General features: G+C 51.8%; 6 protein-coding genes across 6 annotated transcripts; 3 read left to right on the forward strand and 3 right to left on the reverse strand.

The window, feature by feature from the left end:
* Positions 1–300: 300 nt before the first annotated feature.
* Positions 301–2303, reverse strand: M406DRAFT_348877 (uncharacterized protein). The gene is made up of 2 exons (XM_040922430.1): positions 2265–2303; positions 301–2154 (listed from the first exon to the last, which is right to left on the reverse strand). Exons 1-2 carry the CDS (start codon positions 2271–2273, stop codon positions 469–471), a joined length of 1695 nt encoding a protein of 564 aa, XP_040780742.1. The 5' UTR covers positions 2274–2303; the 3' UTR covers positions 301–468.
* Positions 2304–2820: 517 nt separating this feature from the next.
* On the reverse strand, positions 2821–4431 carry M406DRAFT_244767 (FAD/NAD(P)-binding domain-containing protein; the record flags this gene model as incomplete). The annotated part of the gene is made up of 1 exon (XM_040916280.1): positions 2821–4431. One exon carries the CDS (start codon positions 4429–4431, stop codon positions 2821–2823), a length of 1611 nt encoding a protein of 536 aa, XP_040780743.1.
* Positions 4432–5742: 1311 nt separating this feature from the next.
* M406DRAFT_244575 (uncharacterized protein) lies at positions 5743–6372 on the forward strand (the record flags this gene model as incomplete). Its single annotated transcript, XM_040916267.1, has 2 exons — positions 5743–6003; positions 6055–6372. 2 exons carry the CDS (start codon positions 5743–5745, stop codon positions 6370–6372), a joined length of 579 nt encoding a protein of 192 aa, XP_040780744.1.
* A 324-nt stretch (positions 6373–6696) lies between these two features.
* On the reverse strand, positions 6697–8593 carry M406DRAFT_343851 (GMC oxidoreductase; the record flags this gene model as incomplete). The annotated part of the gene is made up of 3 exons (XM_040921924.1): positions 6697–6994; positions 7058–7659; positions 7725–8593. The coding sequence occupies 3 exons, from the start codon at positions 8591–8593 to the stop codon at positions 6783–6785; spliced, it is 1683 nt and encodes a 560-aa protein (XP_040780745.1). The 3' UTR covers positions 6697–6782.
* A 1636-nt stretch (positions 8594–10229) lies between these two features.
* Positions 10230–10883, forward strand: M406DRAFT_66253 (uncharacterized protein; the record flags this gene model as incomplete). The annotated part of the gene is made up of 2 exons (XM_040924984.1): positions 10230–10353; positions 10477–10883. The coding sequence occupies 2 exons, from the start codon at positions 10230–10232 to the stop codon at positions 10881–10883; spliced, it is 531 nt and encodes a 176-aa protein (XP_040780746.1).
* A 1308-nt stretch (positions 10884–12191) lies between these two features.
* M406DRAFT_325270 (uncharacterized protein) lies at positions 12192–13090 on the forward strand (the record flags this gene model as incomplete). Its single annotated transcript, XM_040919966.1, has 4 exons — positions 12192–12424; positions 12523–12574; positions 12788–12806; positions 12969–13090. 4 exons carry the CDS (start codon positions 12192–12194, stop codon positions 13088–13090), a joined length of 426 nt encoding a protein of 141 aa, XP_040780747.1.
* Positions 13091–15139: the final 2049 nt, after the last annotated feature.

Here is a 15139-nt window from a genome sequence, read left to right on the forward strand (position 1 = left end):
TCGGTCGAGCTCAGACACGTCACCACTTACCAGCGAAGAAGGAGTGCTGGCGTTATATAGCATACCAGTTGACCCTTACTGTCTAGAGTGCGATGCTGCGACTCTTGTTTTTGCATCGCGACGGCTGGCCGCCCGACGTCAAGGAATTGATGATCAAAATCCCTGACAATTGGGGTGACATCTTACCAACTCTTGCAGTAAGCCAATGCTGTACATGTATACGGGATCCTGCATTTAGGCTGTATCCTGTGGCCGCAGTAGGATAGCAATTCTCATTGGTCATGGTTGCAGGTACAAGTCCTCGAAGGAACATCTTCCCATTCTGCCTTGTGCTTCAATATTTATTAACAAGCGGTCAGATCAAAGCCAGTCCAGCCTGACGTTTCGAGTGACTAGGAAACAACTAAGTCAGGAATAAAAGAGAAATGATCACTCAATCTGCTGTTCTCTTGCAGGCACTTTCAGGTCTCATTCTTCCTCACAGTACCCACAGGATGGAGAAGGCGAAGGCTGTCTCAGCGCCTTGTTGTGCCGTGAGTGGTTGCCCGACCAGTGCAGCCGGTCCCTAATCAGCCTGTACCCACGTTTCCGCACCGTAAACACAACCCCAGCATTCAAAAAGGCATCAGCGACCAGACCCATAACCCCATGCGCCTCCTCCTCGTAGTACCGCGGCAGCCTGTCAGGGATGTACGTGACCCTGCGCAGGTTCTCAAGACGAGACCTGTAGTTAAAGGAAAGGCCGCACAGCTCGTGGCAGAGGAAGCCGTAGTTCATGTAGCCCGTCTCCCAGTAGTCAAAGATCTTGACATACGCCAGACTCGTGGGGAGGGCGTTTTGGATCTCGTACCCCTGAGGGAACTCCTCCTGGTCGCCGCCACTCGTGAGGAGCTGCGCTTCCGTCTCGAGGATCCTGAGCTTGGACAGCCTCTCCAGCCCCTCCAGGCGCCCCTGTACAAGGGTGGTCGGCCACTCCTGCATAGTGCGAAAGTCAAGACGCTCCAGGTTCGGCATGTACTTGACCAGGATCCTGCTGATTTCGGTACAGTTGAACCTCCTCTGTGCCTCCTGGAAGCCCTGTATCTTGAGGGTCGTGATCCAAGACATCCTGCACACCTCGCGGAGGATTTGAGAGTCGAGAGGCACGCGGACGGCGAGATCGACAGTGTCTGGAGTAACTTCGATCGCCGTCGGTCTGACGAAGCGTGCTGCGCCTTCGTGGCCGTCCCAGATGCCTATTCGTTTCAGGTTCTGCAGGCGGAGGAGGCTGGGGCAGGCTATGGCGAGGAGCTCGAGGTCGACGTGCCAGGCTGCGTGGGAGCTCTTGAGGTAACACTGGGGCGAGTAGAGGTCTGTGTAGATAATCTGTGCTGAGATGACATTACGAAGGGCTATGCGAGCGAGGACCTGGTCATCCAGGACCTGGTCAATGACGCTGTTCATGCGGTGGTAGAGTGGTGTCTTGTCCTCTCCGACCAGTGCTCGGAAGGTGATGGAGGACAGGGCTGGGACGAGGCACATGACAACAGGGAGAAGCCTCTCTGTCAGATGCACGACTGGGACGGCACCTGTTCTCAGCCTCGGGGCGGTCCAGTCGGAGTCCGCTGTGGGTGTCGTAAAAGCGCAGCTGCTCGTGCCATCACGACGGCAACTTAAACCAGCGATGACGAGAAGGCGATGCGTCTCTGGGCTGGTCTCTGGACACCTGATGGCATCCTCAAACCTATAATGCTGAAGGATGTTGACGATGTGATGGGTCTCTGGGTAGTGCACAGGGCGAAAGGAGCGCAGGTTGATCAGACATGCCATCTTCTTGACCAAGGGGCGAAGATAGGGTGCCTCGAGCATGGTTCGCAGAAATAACAGGAGGTCCTCGCCTCTCCGTGATTTGTTCAAGGGCTGTCTGAAGATGATGAACTCGTAGAGGCGCGGGGTGGCGGTGGAGCGGAACCAGGTGCAGGTCAGACAAAGGTCACGGAGGGCGTGACAGTTGGACTGTGTGGAATGGCTGATGGGCTCATCGTGCCATCGTTGGTCAACCTTGAGGTAATCACAGATCTGCTCTGTAATTTCGGGTGGGAGGTAGAAACCGCCACCAGCAGCCATTCCTGGAGTCGTTTGCACCTTTGACAAGGTTGTGCCGTGCCGTTTGTCCTAATACTTGAGGGTTAGTCGTACATATGAAAGCATGGAATATTTGTTCTTTTGAGGTGTATGATGCAGAGCGTTTGGCCAAGCATGTTTCCAACGAAGGATGATCTTACAAGAGACATGGTCTTTTGTTTTCAAGGTGTAGGACAAAGAGAACGAAGAGGAAAACAGAGAAAATCGGCTCAGGAGGCGGAATGTAATCCTCGCAGAAACTCCTTGTGACAGCGGGGTTGTGGATTGATTTCATAGGCAGAAGAAAGATCGAACAGGGAGAGCTGCAGGTCGTTGTCATCAGCGTTGGACTCAAACAGCAGCTGATTTAAATTATGTGGTATTCTGCGGCTCCGAGTGTCTTACATAATAAGAACCTATTGGTGCAAGGTGGTTTGCAGTCTCATTATGCTTGTACTATGTACAGTGTGACATTCCAGTTGCAAGTGGACATTTGTGTGATTTTTTGGGCAGGCTGTTGTTTGGGTGAAGCATCTGAGTGAGTGAGGGAGGTTTTAGGGTTCGCAAACTTAGCACACGGATTGAACCAGAATTCTGAATCGTAGTTGGAACCCAATCGATGTATACTAAGTGATTACTTGAATTACTTAGATACCCGTCTGCAACTTTCTTTGGAAGGCAACTTGTTTATACATGTATCAGCGATCAACAGGTCATTTATTTCCTGACCAGAGCAGCCGCTTGAAGACCAGCTCTTCTGCCGAACGTAGCACCAGACGTCAAACCACTACCTCCAGGGTAATTTTCATAGAACAGCCCTCCTAACATTTCGCCGCAGCAAAAGACACCTGGCATGGCTGCCCCCGTAGCGCTTGATATTACTGCTGACGTTTCAGGATCAACAGCCAGACCGCCAAAGGTAAAGGTCACGCCACAGCAGACCTTGATCGCCATAAATGGACCCTGCGTCAGCGGCAGGGCCCAGTTGGACTTGGGTATGCGCAGTGATTTCGTGGAGGACTGCGTGGAAAGCCCATCCTTGACGGACGGATCCCACTTCAGTCCTTGGTTCTCCTGTCTGTGGCTCGAAACAGCCTCATTATACTCCTTGACCGTGTCGACAAACTTCTGTGCGCTCTCCAAACCTTCACTTTTCTCCAACTTGGCAGCCAGCTCCTCAATGGTGTCCCCATAGACCTTACGCACCACCTCATCACGATATTCCTCGCTGCGCAGCCACGGAATGCCCTGCCCGTCCCAGACCTGAAAGGCCACACCCCCAGGCTGGCCCAGGATCGCCTTGCCGAACTTGGCATATGTATAGTTGCGAATATCAGATCCTTCATCAAAGAACCTCTCGCCGGTTCTGTTGAGCGTAATGCCCAGAGGATATCCGCTCTTGGTGAACTCGTTGGATGTCTCGCGGCTGCCTGTGTCGGCAGGGCTGTCGGCGTCCCAGGCGACGCTGTGGCACCCGCTCCAGTGGCCGGCCTGCTTGGCGCCCAGGTCACGAATTGCCATCTCGAGAACCTCGCCTGTGTTGTAAGGAGTGCCACGCACGTGGCCCAGGTCCCAGCCGTGGCCCAGATACTGCGCACGCATGCGAGGATTCGACTCGAACCCGCCTGCGGCGAGAATCACAGCCTTTGCCCTGATCGTTGTCGTCGTGCCGTCAGAGCGGACCACCTCCAGCGCCTCAAACTTGCCCGTCGCAGGATCCGTGACGATCCTCTTGGCAGCTGTCTCATACACCACAGTGACGCCTGCTTTGGCAGCAGCCCTCTTGTGGTCCTCAATAAGACCTTTGCCACCATCCTCTGTCTTGAGACACATGCCACCCCAGAACTTGAACCTGTCGCCGATCTGGTACGCCTGGCGGTTGAAACTCAGCTGGAAGCGCACGCCGTGCGCCGCGAGCCAGCCCACCGTCTCACGGCTGTCATCAACCAGCCTGCGGCCCAGGGCGCGGTTGTAGCGCCCATCTGTCACGCGATGCAGGTCGCCGAGGAAGTCGTCGGGTGTGTAAGGGGCCAGGTCGATGCGCGTGGCCAGCTCAGCGTCGACGTTGTTGACGAGTGGAAGCACGTCGGAGAGACCTGCGTGCACGCAGCGCATGGCACCTGCTGTGAAGTAGCTGTTGCCTCCTGCCCAGGACTCGGGGCACTTGTCGATGAGGAGGACGCGCGGGTTGGTGGTGTTATTGTCGTTGTCATGCTGGGCGAGGAGAGTTTCGGCAGCGGAGGTGGCGGCGCTGAAGCCAGCATTGCCTCCTCCGATGACGAGGACATCCCAGTCTTCTTGGAGAAGTGATGATGCTTGAGAGGCCATCGTCTCGAGTGATAACGAGATAAAGACGGAGGTCTTAGAGGGGAATACTTCTACTCAAACAGTTACTGGTCCTGAGAGAGACAGAGAGAGACTCTATGAACTTTGAGGGAGAGGAATGAGGGCGGGAGAAGTTCACATATAAATGAGTACGTCTTGGATATTTCTTAAGCCCTCATCTTGTGGATCTCGGGAATACAAGTCGGGCCCGCCTCAGGCCGGCTGCGGGGAATAGTGATGAAATGAGAGAGTACATAATACACAATGTTACCCTTCTTTACTGGCTAAGGAATGGTATTCCCATCCATCCTTTTCCTGCATCCATCAACCCTTCTTCTATGTGGGGGAGCCGTGGGGCGTGGCAAGTGTATCTCTCTTTAGGCCCCATCTTTTTCATGTATTTTCTGGGGTTGGCAAGTTGGGGGTGGGCCACGCCGTCCTGGATCAATGCTTACCATTTGGCCCATGTGTTCTGGAATACTGACTGATCTGCTGACTATTGTCATAGTTTCTTTGATTTGAAGAAATACGTTCATACTTGCATTGCATCTCCTCGCCTTAAAGAACTTGCCGGTTCGTGTCGTCATTTATTTTTAGACTGTATTTATTGTCCGTTCGTGTACATCAAACTGTCCGGCCTTCCATCCCCCATCGAATATGACCTCAGGAGGCAAGAAACCACCTCAACTGGGGATCCACTCAACTACTGACATAGTGCTATACACACTACTTGTATGTAAAGAATTAGTGTATGCTGGAAGTGGGCACAGGTCCCGATGTCGGGGCGGGAAAATGATTCTCAGACACTCGGTCGCAATTCAACTCGAGCCGTGAACAGTTGTGAGATCTGGATACACTCTTGAGATGTCTTCGAGACTAAGTACAATAGAAAAAGAGTCAGTACTTATTCTCTGCAGGTACCAGAATAATATTTTTGTTGTTAATCATTGAAAAGGAAAAAGAACACGGAAAAGAGAGGAAAAAGGGCCAAGGTTCCCAACGGCCGTTGAGCCCGTTCCGAGCGCCGGCCAAATCCACTCACGGCACACAAGCATCCACTTTTCTCCGTGTTTCATCACCATCTTTTTGTCGCCTGGGACAGATCCTGGCACAACCGAGTAATGGAACAACTTCACCACACACATACAAAGTCACTACCAAGTACAGACAGCGAATCAGATCAAGCAATTTTACAGTAGATTTGCAAATACACACAATCTAAAACTCCTTTTCAATTAGTCAGCACACTCAACCTATCGTGTTCCCCACTTCAAATAAACCAAAACCAAACCTCTCGCCACAACCAACCTAAAGATGAACAACCGCCGTCCTCGCCACCCCCCAGTCCCAAAAACCACGGCCGTCCGCCCTGGGGCAGCCGTAAACATCGTCCTCAAGGCAGACCAGCCCACCGGCCGCACCGTATCAGGCATTGTGCGCGATGTACTGACTCGCGGCGACCACCCGCGCGGCATCAAGGTGCGGCTGGCAGATGGCCGCGTCGGAAGGGTGCAGAGCATGGCCTCGGCTGGATCATCTTCGGGCCCATCCGGTGGGGAGACTGTTGAAGGTTTTGTTGGTGGGATGCAGGGCGCAAGCATTGTGGATGATGTCGCTACTGGGGAGAATGCGTCTGGCTCCAGAGGGGGGATGTCGGAGCGGAGGGGAAGGAGGCGACGACAGGGAGGGTTTGAAGAAGGCGGTGAAGATGAGAGCCTACCTACGCAACAGGTTGGGCTGGATGCGTACGTCAAGCAGGCAAAACCAAAACGTAGGAAGGGCAAGGGAGTTTCACAGATGACTGCGTCAGACGAGGAGGAGGGACAAGATGCGTCTCCTCCTTCTGCACTGGAGACGGTCACCTGTCCTGTATGTGGGGCTTTTGAGGGCGACGCGGCTGCTGTTTCGCACCATGTCGCCACCCACTTTGACTCTGCTGATTGATATGGCTGACGGCGTGAAGATCTATCAATCATCTGCGCTCATAGGGAGAGGAACGTGTTTGGACCAGACATGACCACTGGGATCATGACTGACTATCCCGGGCTTATCTCCTCGCATACATGTGCCACTGGACTACGACAGACTCCAACCAAAGTCACCCCGGCGTCAAGCACCGAGAACAGTCTCACGAGATATCGGTGGCAAAAAGCTTGGAGTCTGCGCTGAGTTTGGCTGTCATCTCGTCTGGATTTTACATACATACCCAGCCTCGAAACAGCCGAGCCAGATACGGCAAACCACATATTCATAAAATCGGACTTTATTCTAAGCTTGTATTTGTGTACATCAACTCGCATGCTGTTTCTGACAAGTATCATCATGTACAACATGTTCGACATCAGACATGTCGCTCATGAAGACCACCCGTTTATCATATCTGACGCCCTCTCCGCTACAGCGTATAACGTCGCCGTAAGATGTCCACTGACTTGTAGAGGCAACACCGAGGCGTCCACCACTCGCACATTACTCGTGCCGTAAACCCTCAGCTCGTTGTCGACCACTCCTCCGAGTTCCCTGGACATCATGGCCGCCGTGCCGATTGGATGGTAGTTCGGGCCGACTATAAGAGACATCGTTAACCTGGATATCTCAAACATTGTCAGCGGTAGAGAGTTTCACGTACAAGAATTCGTAATAAATTCAGTCCATTGTTCGTCTGTTGACGACTCATCCGTCACGTTAGCGGTGATGTAGCCTTGCATCGGACTTGTATGCCAGAACGACTGCGCCTGCTTTCCAATGGCGACCTCCTGGACCATGTCGAAATCGATCAAAAAGTACCGCACATCAATCACCGGCCTTTCGATTGCGCCCACCCCGCCAAGATGTACGCTGCCCCTTGAGAACGGCAGCAGAAGCCAGAATGCCGTCAGGAAGTATCCCTCACTGTAAGTCACAAGTGACTCGGCAATGGTTACATTCTTAGCAAACATCAGGTCGTGTTGGACTGCCAGTAACAACTCCAGCGCTGTCGTGTTCAACGCGTCGTTGGACGCCGAGGCTATTATCTGGGCGTATTGCGACAGGTTGGCGCTCGTGGAAGTCGCCCAGGTCGACTTGTCTGGGCCGAACACGTCGTCTGCTGTGCCGAAGGTCGCGTATGTTGCGTTTCCTGTGACACTTAGGTTTCCAAGGTAGAGAATATCGGTGTTGGGCTGGTCTTGGAGGTTCTCTCCAACACCAGGGAGGTCGATAATGGTGTCAATTCCGAGGGTTGAGAGGACTCTAGTAACTTGTCGTCAGTGCACAATGCGACTTTATAGGCATTTTGAATATAACGGTGATCTCACTGTGGGTTTCCGACTCCTGATGCTTCCAAAATGAGAGGTGACCTGAGCGACCCAGATGATAAGATCACCTCTCTTCCAGCCTCGACGGTATTCGTGTTGTTGTTGACATCCAGATACGCCACTCCAACCGCTGTCCTGTTCGTTTCGCCGCCCTGCTCCTCCCACAACAATCGTACCACCGTACCATTCAAAAGGTGCAGATTGGAGCGACCCTCGATCGGATAGTAGAATGCCCTCGCCGCATCCCAGCGAAGATCTGTGTCCCTATCGATGGTCTGCGGCCAGACATCAAACCCACGAGTATCCCCACTATTCACATCCTCATTGAACCCATACCCCAGAGCCTGCCATGTATCCTGCACGATCCCCTCAAATGACCCATTCGGCAGCGCATACCGGAACCCCACATGCACCCAGCCCTCCTCGCCATGATACTGAGGCTCAAAGCTCGCCCCCACCCTTGCCTGCGCCTCCGTCGGCGCCGTGAACCGCTCCACCCTCTCGTAATACGGCAGCAGCGCATTCCAGTTCCACCCTGGGCTTCCCAGCACTTCCCACGCATCAATCTCCGCCGCGTCTGCTCGTATGTATGTCATCCCGTTAATGGTGCTTGTGCCTCCGACGGCCCTGCCCGCGTGCATCTGGAATGTGCGGCCTGCGGCCCCCGCCTGAGCGACTGTTGGGTAGGCCCAGTCGATGGGGGTGTTGAAGTTCTGGAGCCAGAGCGATGGATCGGTCACATTGTGGTTGGCGCGCACGTCTTGGCCTGGGTCGATGATGGCGACGGTGGTGTTGGCATGGCTGGAGAGGCGGTTGGCGAGGAGGAGGCCGGATGTGCCGCCGCCGGCAATTACGTAGTCGTATTTCATTGAGGATTTTAGTCACTTCCGAGTATTCTTTGGTCAATGATTATTCGAGTATTCAACCGTGTACATATATCATAAAGTAACACAGCGTACTGAACACGGTGGGGATGCTTTTAAAGTAGTAGGCATCCATTCAAGCTTTACTTGGAATCGACGAATCTATATTTCCTGGTGAAAAAAAAATCCTGTTCTTGATATGACCTCACAAAGATGGCGTACTACGATGTATTCAGTAGTGAGACGGTGGTTCTTCGGCGCAACACGCAATAAACCCCCTCAATGTGCAGGCATAAGCAGCAACGCCGCATGTACGCATTACCCCAAAATGGATTCGCGTAATAATACCCCATGGAGAATGACTACTGGTATGTCCACTTCCACTCTAGGGCTCTGAATCCTTCGTAGGTCATGTGCTAGCTGCTGGCAGGGGGAATGGTGCATCCACCGATATATTGGGAGCAATCATGAGAACATAATCCGACTCGGGGGCTTGAGACGGGTTTGAGGACTTTGAGTTCGTGCTTCTTTGATCAGCCAGATAAATGGCCTATATAGCCGTATCCCGTAACATCCCCTCATAGTTTCTGTATCTACTCAGAAGACGAGGCTCTCGTTGGCCTTGTGCATGTATACCATCTTTTGTTCATTGCTGCACATTAATTGGCCACTGCATAGGTTCTCAGAAGACTCAAAGCAGTTCACATCAGAGCCTTTGAAACCAGCCCTACGATTTTGGATAGATTGCAGCGTTGTTCAAGAGGTCTTGGTCACCTCATGTAATTGTATAGAAGGCAGGATTCGTTGGCCAGTCTCGCTGGGCAGATATAACGTCTCGACGGCTTTGGTTCCGCAAACGATGCAGGTATCCACAATATTGGGAGTAATCAACACGGGCGCGAGAGCTAGTTGCCCGATCAACATTTGCTGTCGCGCTCTGTGCTCGCGACATGGGATGAAAAATAACCCAAGAAATAAAGGACAATAGAACAATAAGCTGGGGAGACAATAGAAAGGTGGATACTGCTGATAGTGGGTACTGGCTAAATTATTTAATTGGTCGCCTTGGGCGGTCAATGCTGTGCGCAGTGGACCGTGCGCACGCGGCTGTCAGTATATAATAGTGCTTCCAAACCGCAGCAGGACCCAGAACCTTTTCTCCCTCCTACCTTTTAACAAACAGTCATCCAATATGGCACGTCCAGACAAGAGAGAGAGGGCTCGTCGCTGCCTGGCAGCTGCGCAGGCAGAGGCCCAAGCCTAAGCCCAAGCCCAAGGTATCAGGGTAAGTTCGCAAACTTACTGCATCCAGCCTATGTGACATCTTTCCCTTCTCTCCTCCCCCCTCTCGGTTCCTCTTCTATCTCTCAATCATGAATCTTCTTTTCCCCTTTTCATTTCCCTTCTATTCACTGTATAATTGCACAATGCCGCTGCTGCCAACACACACTCTACATGGTCTAAAACCTTGGGGTCGCGATCACAAGGGGTGTGCAAATGCCTTCTGTCAATTCTCATTTGGACTTCATAATTGCCAGTCTGAGAAAGGAGTGAGCCATTCCTTGAAGCAACCTCATAACCTCTCTCGCCTTGGCGTGAGTTTCCATCCCTGGAGTGGATCTCTGAGCTGTCAGCCTAACCAATGGGGAGAACTGATCAAACTCCCCGTGGGATGACAAGTGATAACTTTGCCACCTCTTTCAACAAGGGGTGGTTCACCATTAGAGGGGCACTGATGGCGATTGTTGGCCTGATCATCCAGGGTGGTTCGTTGTCGTTTGGGGGCGGTGTGGTTTTATATCCTGGGGCCCCAGGCGGCCGTTCCTGGAGGGTCTTGTTGACTCGAGATGCGCGGTCGGGCAATCAATTCTTCTTGATGATCTTCATAGGGTTCTTACCGGTGGCATTGACCGCTGACTGGATGCAGATGCCGCAGATGCCCGCCGACAACAACGACAATCCCTCTCAGCCATCGGCCGCCACACCACATGGCACAGACGACAAGAACATGCCCTCAACCATCTGGACCGACCTCAACATCACTCAAGACCCAACCATCACAAACTTCTTGTCCTTCAATAGCCACGCCGAAGTCAACTCATGGGCTGAAGACTACACTGGAGAGTTGACTGCTGCAGGCACCGCTTCATCTGCGATTGAGCGTTCTGACGACCCAGCGGATTACATGACTCTGACGGCTGCCAGTATCGTGCGCACTGAGACGCTCGCCCGAGAGAATTTCAAGGATATCGGAACCCTCCAAGCCATTTCCAAAGTCACTGCGGACCGTGTCTAGGATACAGAGGACCGACTGGACTGTGGAGAGGGAACCGTCAGACGCCTCGACGCAAGCATCAAAGACCAGCAGGCGAGCATCAAACATGTACACACAATCATCAAAGACCAGGAGACGAGCATCAACAATCTCCAAGCAGCAAACAATGCCCTAGCCATCGAGATCTCACAGCTCAAACAGGACCTGGCCGAGGAGCTTACGCATAAAAAAAGATACCAGCATTGTACTTCAGGCGTTCAAAACCCTGGCCGAAACCCTCGGCCAGGATCCTGAGAAAGTAAGTTTTGCAGCGTGTCTAGACCTACAAGTCAGCAAGCACCATCTAACAATCGTCTTCCCCCCAGATCATCGACGCTGCCCGCCAGAACGCAGGTCTATTAAGGCAGAAATCTGTGGAGTTGTGGGAATAGGCTTTGTCATGTAACAAACGGCTGGGCAGCCCGTACGAGGAACGGAAGACTCGGAGAGTGCATGTGTGAATAATAGGGGCACTGGGATCATGAGTACATAAGTCAGTAATAGGCCGTTATCCAGGCACACTCAATTCGAACTCTGCTCGGTATGGTCTCTTCAAAATACATCTCGTGAGCAACTCAAGACGGATCAAAACTTTCGCCAAGCCGAACTATGTACGAGGCGTCCCTGTCACGCCCTCTCTCTTCTCAGCCGCACAAGAAGACCTTTCGAAAACAGGTAAAGGCGAGCAAAGGCAGCTAGCGTTGTAACGAATCACCTCCTGTATACACCTCCAATGAGTGTGATAATGCCCTTGTACGAAGTCACGCACATCGGTGTGACTGAATTGAACGCTTCTTTGGGAAAGCCAGTGTCATCACGGTGAGATCCAGGCTGGCTATCTAAGTTGCACTTTGGTCAGATCATGGAAGAGCTGAAGAATGATTGCTTGTTCAGACCCTCCAGGAGGACTTAAACTTGTATAACACCCTGCTTCTTCACGAGCAATTCTAGTGCTAGTCTGAACCTCGTGTCTACGAGTATGCTCTCGATAAGTGCCATGGCGTCAAAGCCACGGTCTGTAAGGGCGGGACGCCATGGCTGAAACCGAAAGCAACCCGTCGGCCGGCTGAACAATGTGGGCAGTAGAGAAGAAGCCTAGAGTCTAGGACTTACGGTCATCATACCCCAGGAGGTTTTGATAAATAGGAAGGCTCTTCGTAAGTCTCTTACCATTACCAGATGAATGACACGATACTACTCCATTCAATATACTTATAGCTTGGCACATGTTGCCTCGTCCATACTTTTACTTACTTAAGTACTCAGCTTTCGACGTGTTTTCAAGCAAAAATGTTCTCAAAGCTCCTTGGCTTGGCACTGTGGTCTCTAGTAGCCGTGGCGGCCGGCCTCGCATTGGAGAGAGGGGTAGTCGGTACTTATCAGAAGTGGTTTGCTCTCAACGGCGGCTCACTTGGTGAATCTAGTGCTCTGAGCCCTCGACAGCTTTTCTGGTGTGACTTTGGAGATACTCCATGTGGGGATGGATGTATGCCTTTGGGAGACGTTTGCTGCGGCATCATCAAGTATGTTGATCTCACAGGATGATTGTGTGGAGAGTGACCCATGTAAAGAATATTGCATGTTGATCTGTCTGAAACTAATATGATACTCTTAACGACAGCCCAGGCTATTGCCTTAAGGGATACACCTGCCTAGACAACGGATGCTGTCCTGTAAGTTGGATCCAAGCCAGACCCAAGCGCCCTCTTTCAAATGAGAGACTTCTTTCCTGACGCGCAGTCTTCCAAATAAATAGATTGGGGAGTTGTGTGTCGGTTCGCCAAAACCATGCCCTGCCGGCGAAGAGCCGTGCGGCCACGGGTGAGCAGAAACCTTGGTTCAAGCGCAATATTCTTGCGAGCAGTTCAGTGCTAACGTGGTCCCAGGTGCATGATCGCTGGACGCGTATGTTGCCCGAATGGTTTTAGCTGCTCCTCGTCGCAAAAGTGCACATCTGATGGCCATTGCGCCGACAAGGGTGTCCTCACCTTGTCGTTATCGATCACCTCGACAACGGCAACATCGAGCTCTGTTGGTAGTACGCAGTTGTCATCTATTGCAACGCAGAGCACGGCTCTTCTGTCCAGCACTATGAAGACTACGAGTGCTTTGAAGTCGACAAGCTCCGCTGTGAGCCTGCAGGCCTCGACGTCTATCAAGGCCACACAAACCGGACCGAAGATGAATAGCACTACAGCAATTCAAACCTGATGGACTGCAGGAGAAATTTCTGGTTTGATCTAGGGTACATGCCTTTTCAGTATGCGAACCGACACTCATTTTTGTATGCTTGCCCCCTAGATATCTGTTACAACGTGGCCCGGCATGATCAGTAAAAACTGGGCACGGGAATGGAAAGTCCGTTGGCATGTTTTCTCGTTTTGACATTAACGGTCTTATTTATTGAAATCCTGACTGTCGCCGAATGTGGCAATTTCCAATCATAATGCGTTTGTCATGCAGTCGGTGTGGGTGAAGTAGAAACTCGGAACGCAGTCCGTCATGCTATCTATATTCGTCTGCCAGTCTGGTTGGAAGTAGTCTGATCTGAGCAACGTTTCATCCAGGGCGGTGGCTCGATAATGTGCACTGAGGATTAACAACCTGAATCAGGTGGTCTCTTGGCATATGCGCGGGATCTACAATCGAGATAGTCTCGCATTCCAATGTTCCGTCTCGTCGCTTACAGAGCATTTAAGATCTACAATTCATTTCGTCCGCACTGCTTGTTCTCCTGGTGTTACCGTAGTGGAGTAGGCTGGGGTGTTCCTGGTCGGCCCCAAGCAGGAAACTCAATCTGACAAGGCTAGAAAATCCCCTATTCGCCAAAAGTAACCCCCCCCCTTCCATGCGGGCCGTTATTATGCATAATGAGTCTCTTCCCCGTCCGCTCTTTGATTACCATTTTTTGTCGTCGGCACAATCCGACAAAATACTCCTTCACCCACCCCAGCAATATATGTGGACTGTATAATTTCACCAAAGGAAACTTGCTTCATACAAGTACTCAACATGTGATACCGGCCGTCAGCGCGTGTATGACCTGGCGAGTATATCAAAGGACTGCATCGAGACCTCTCCTTATCCCTTTTCCATTCTCGAGGTGTGTATACCTCTGCGGTCAATGCATCCGCATGATGGCTCGTACTGCCTTTTAAAAATGATCGTCTTGAAGTTGTGACAGTCCCCACTTTCGGGAGCCGGATGATGGAGGCGGTTTTCTCTGATGTCCAGAGTAGCTGACGATCATAGCTGTCTCACATCAACAATTGATTACCATACAAGAACCCAGGAATTGTCAGCACACGTACGATACCTGAGAAAGAATGGGAGTTGAAAACTGGGGACTTAGCGTGGCGGGACAAGGCATAGGACGGTGCGCAAATGCGGGATGGAGGGTCCAAAGTACAAATGCCGAGACGAAACAGACCCCGTCGCAGCGAGCAGGACACACTTTGATGTAAAATGTCCGCGAGGTCGTCCCGGGAAGCGGGGCCTCCGTTGAAACTTGTGGAGTTGAATGCGTGTACCGGGCCCACCACTGCCAAGCACATCGTAGTAGCCAATCCGCACGTCCAAACAAAGCTGTTAGCATAATCGTGTACATCATGGAATATTGTATTTTTGGCCTGTCTTGTGCCCATCACAACATCCTGTTCGAGGTTGTGTTCGAGAAACACGGCTGTCAGGTCCGTCTGCGAAGATCACAGCTTTGCAATTCCTTGGCAACGCGAGCTGTGTTTCGGGTTTGTTGTTGTAGAAGAGTGCACTGTTAGAAGTGTGAAGCCTTCAATTGTTCGAAGGCTCAGAATTGTTCTTTAAAACAGTGTGCTTCAGCTGTTTGGATCTCATGGCATTCGTATTCTTCACCATTGTCTTCTTTTTTTCAGTGCTTTTTTTCTTTCTTGATTGACTTGAGTATCTGCATGTTTTCTTCTTTGATTTTTGTCTCTCCTTCTTGCCTCTACGCTGGGCGTCTGAGGCTTTTCAGTTGAACTTTAACTTGCATCTTCATAATATCTGTACCTGTACCTTGGTCGTCTATTGCACTTTTATCAATATGGGCTGGAACCCCATCCGAGGCGCAAGGAACTTTTTCCATGACATTCGCAATGCCCCCGAGGCCCAGTATGTCACCTCGACTACCGCCGAGACTCAATTTCCCAGCCAGCAGACCCTGGTGGTTCCCGAGAAGGTTTTCTACCTCGAGCGCAGCGCCACACTAGGGAAAGACTTCT

The sequence above is a fragment of the Cryphonectria parasitica genome (genome assembly GCF_011745365.1).
Source record: "Cryphonectria parasitica EP155 unplaced genomic scaffold M406scaffold_1, whole genome shotgun sequence".
Classification (NCBI taxonomy): domain Eukaryota; kingdom Fungi; phylum Ascomycota; class Sordariomycetes; order Diaporthales; family Cryphonectriaceae; genus Cryphonectria; species Cryphonectria parasitica.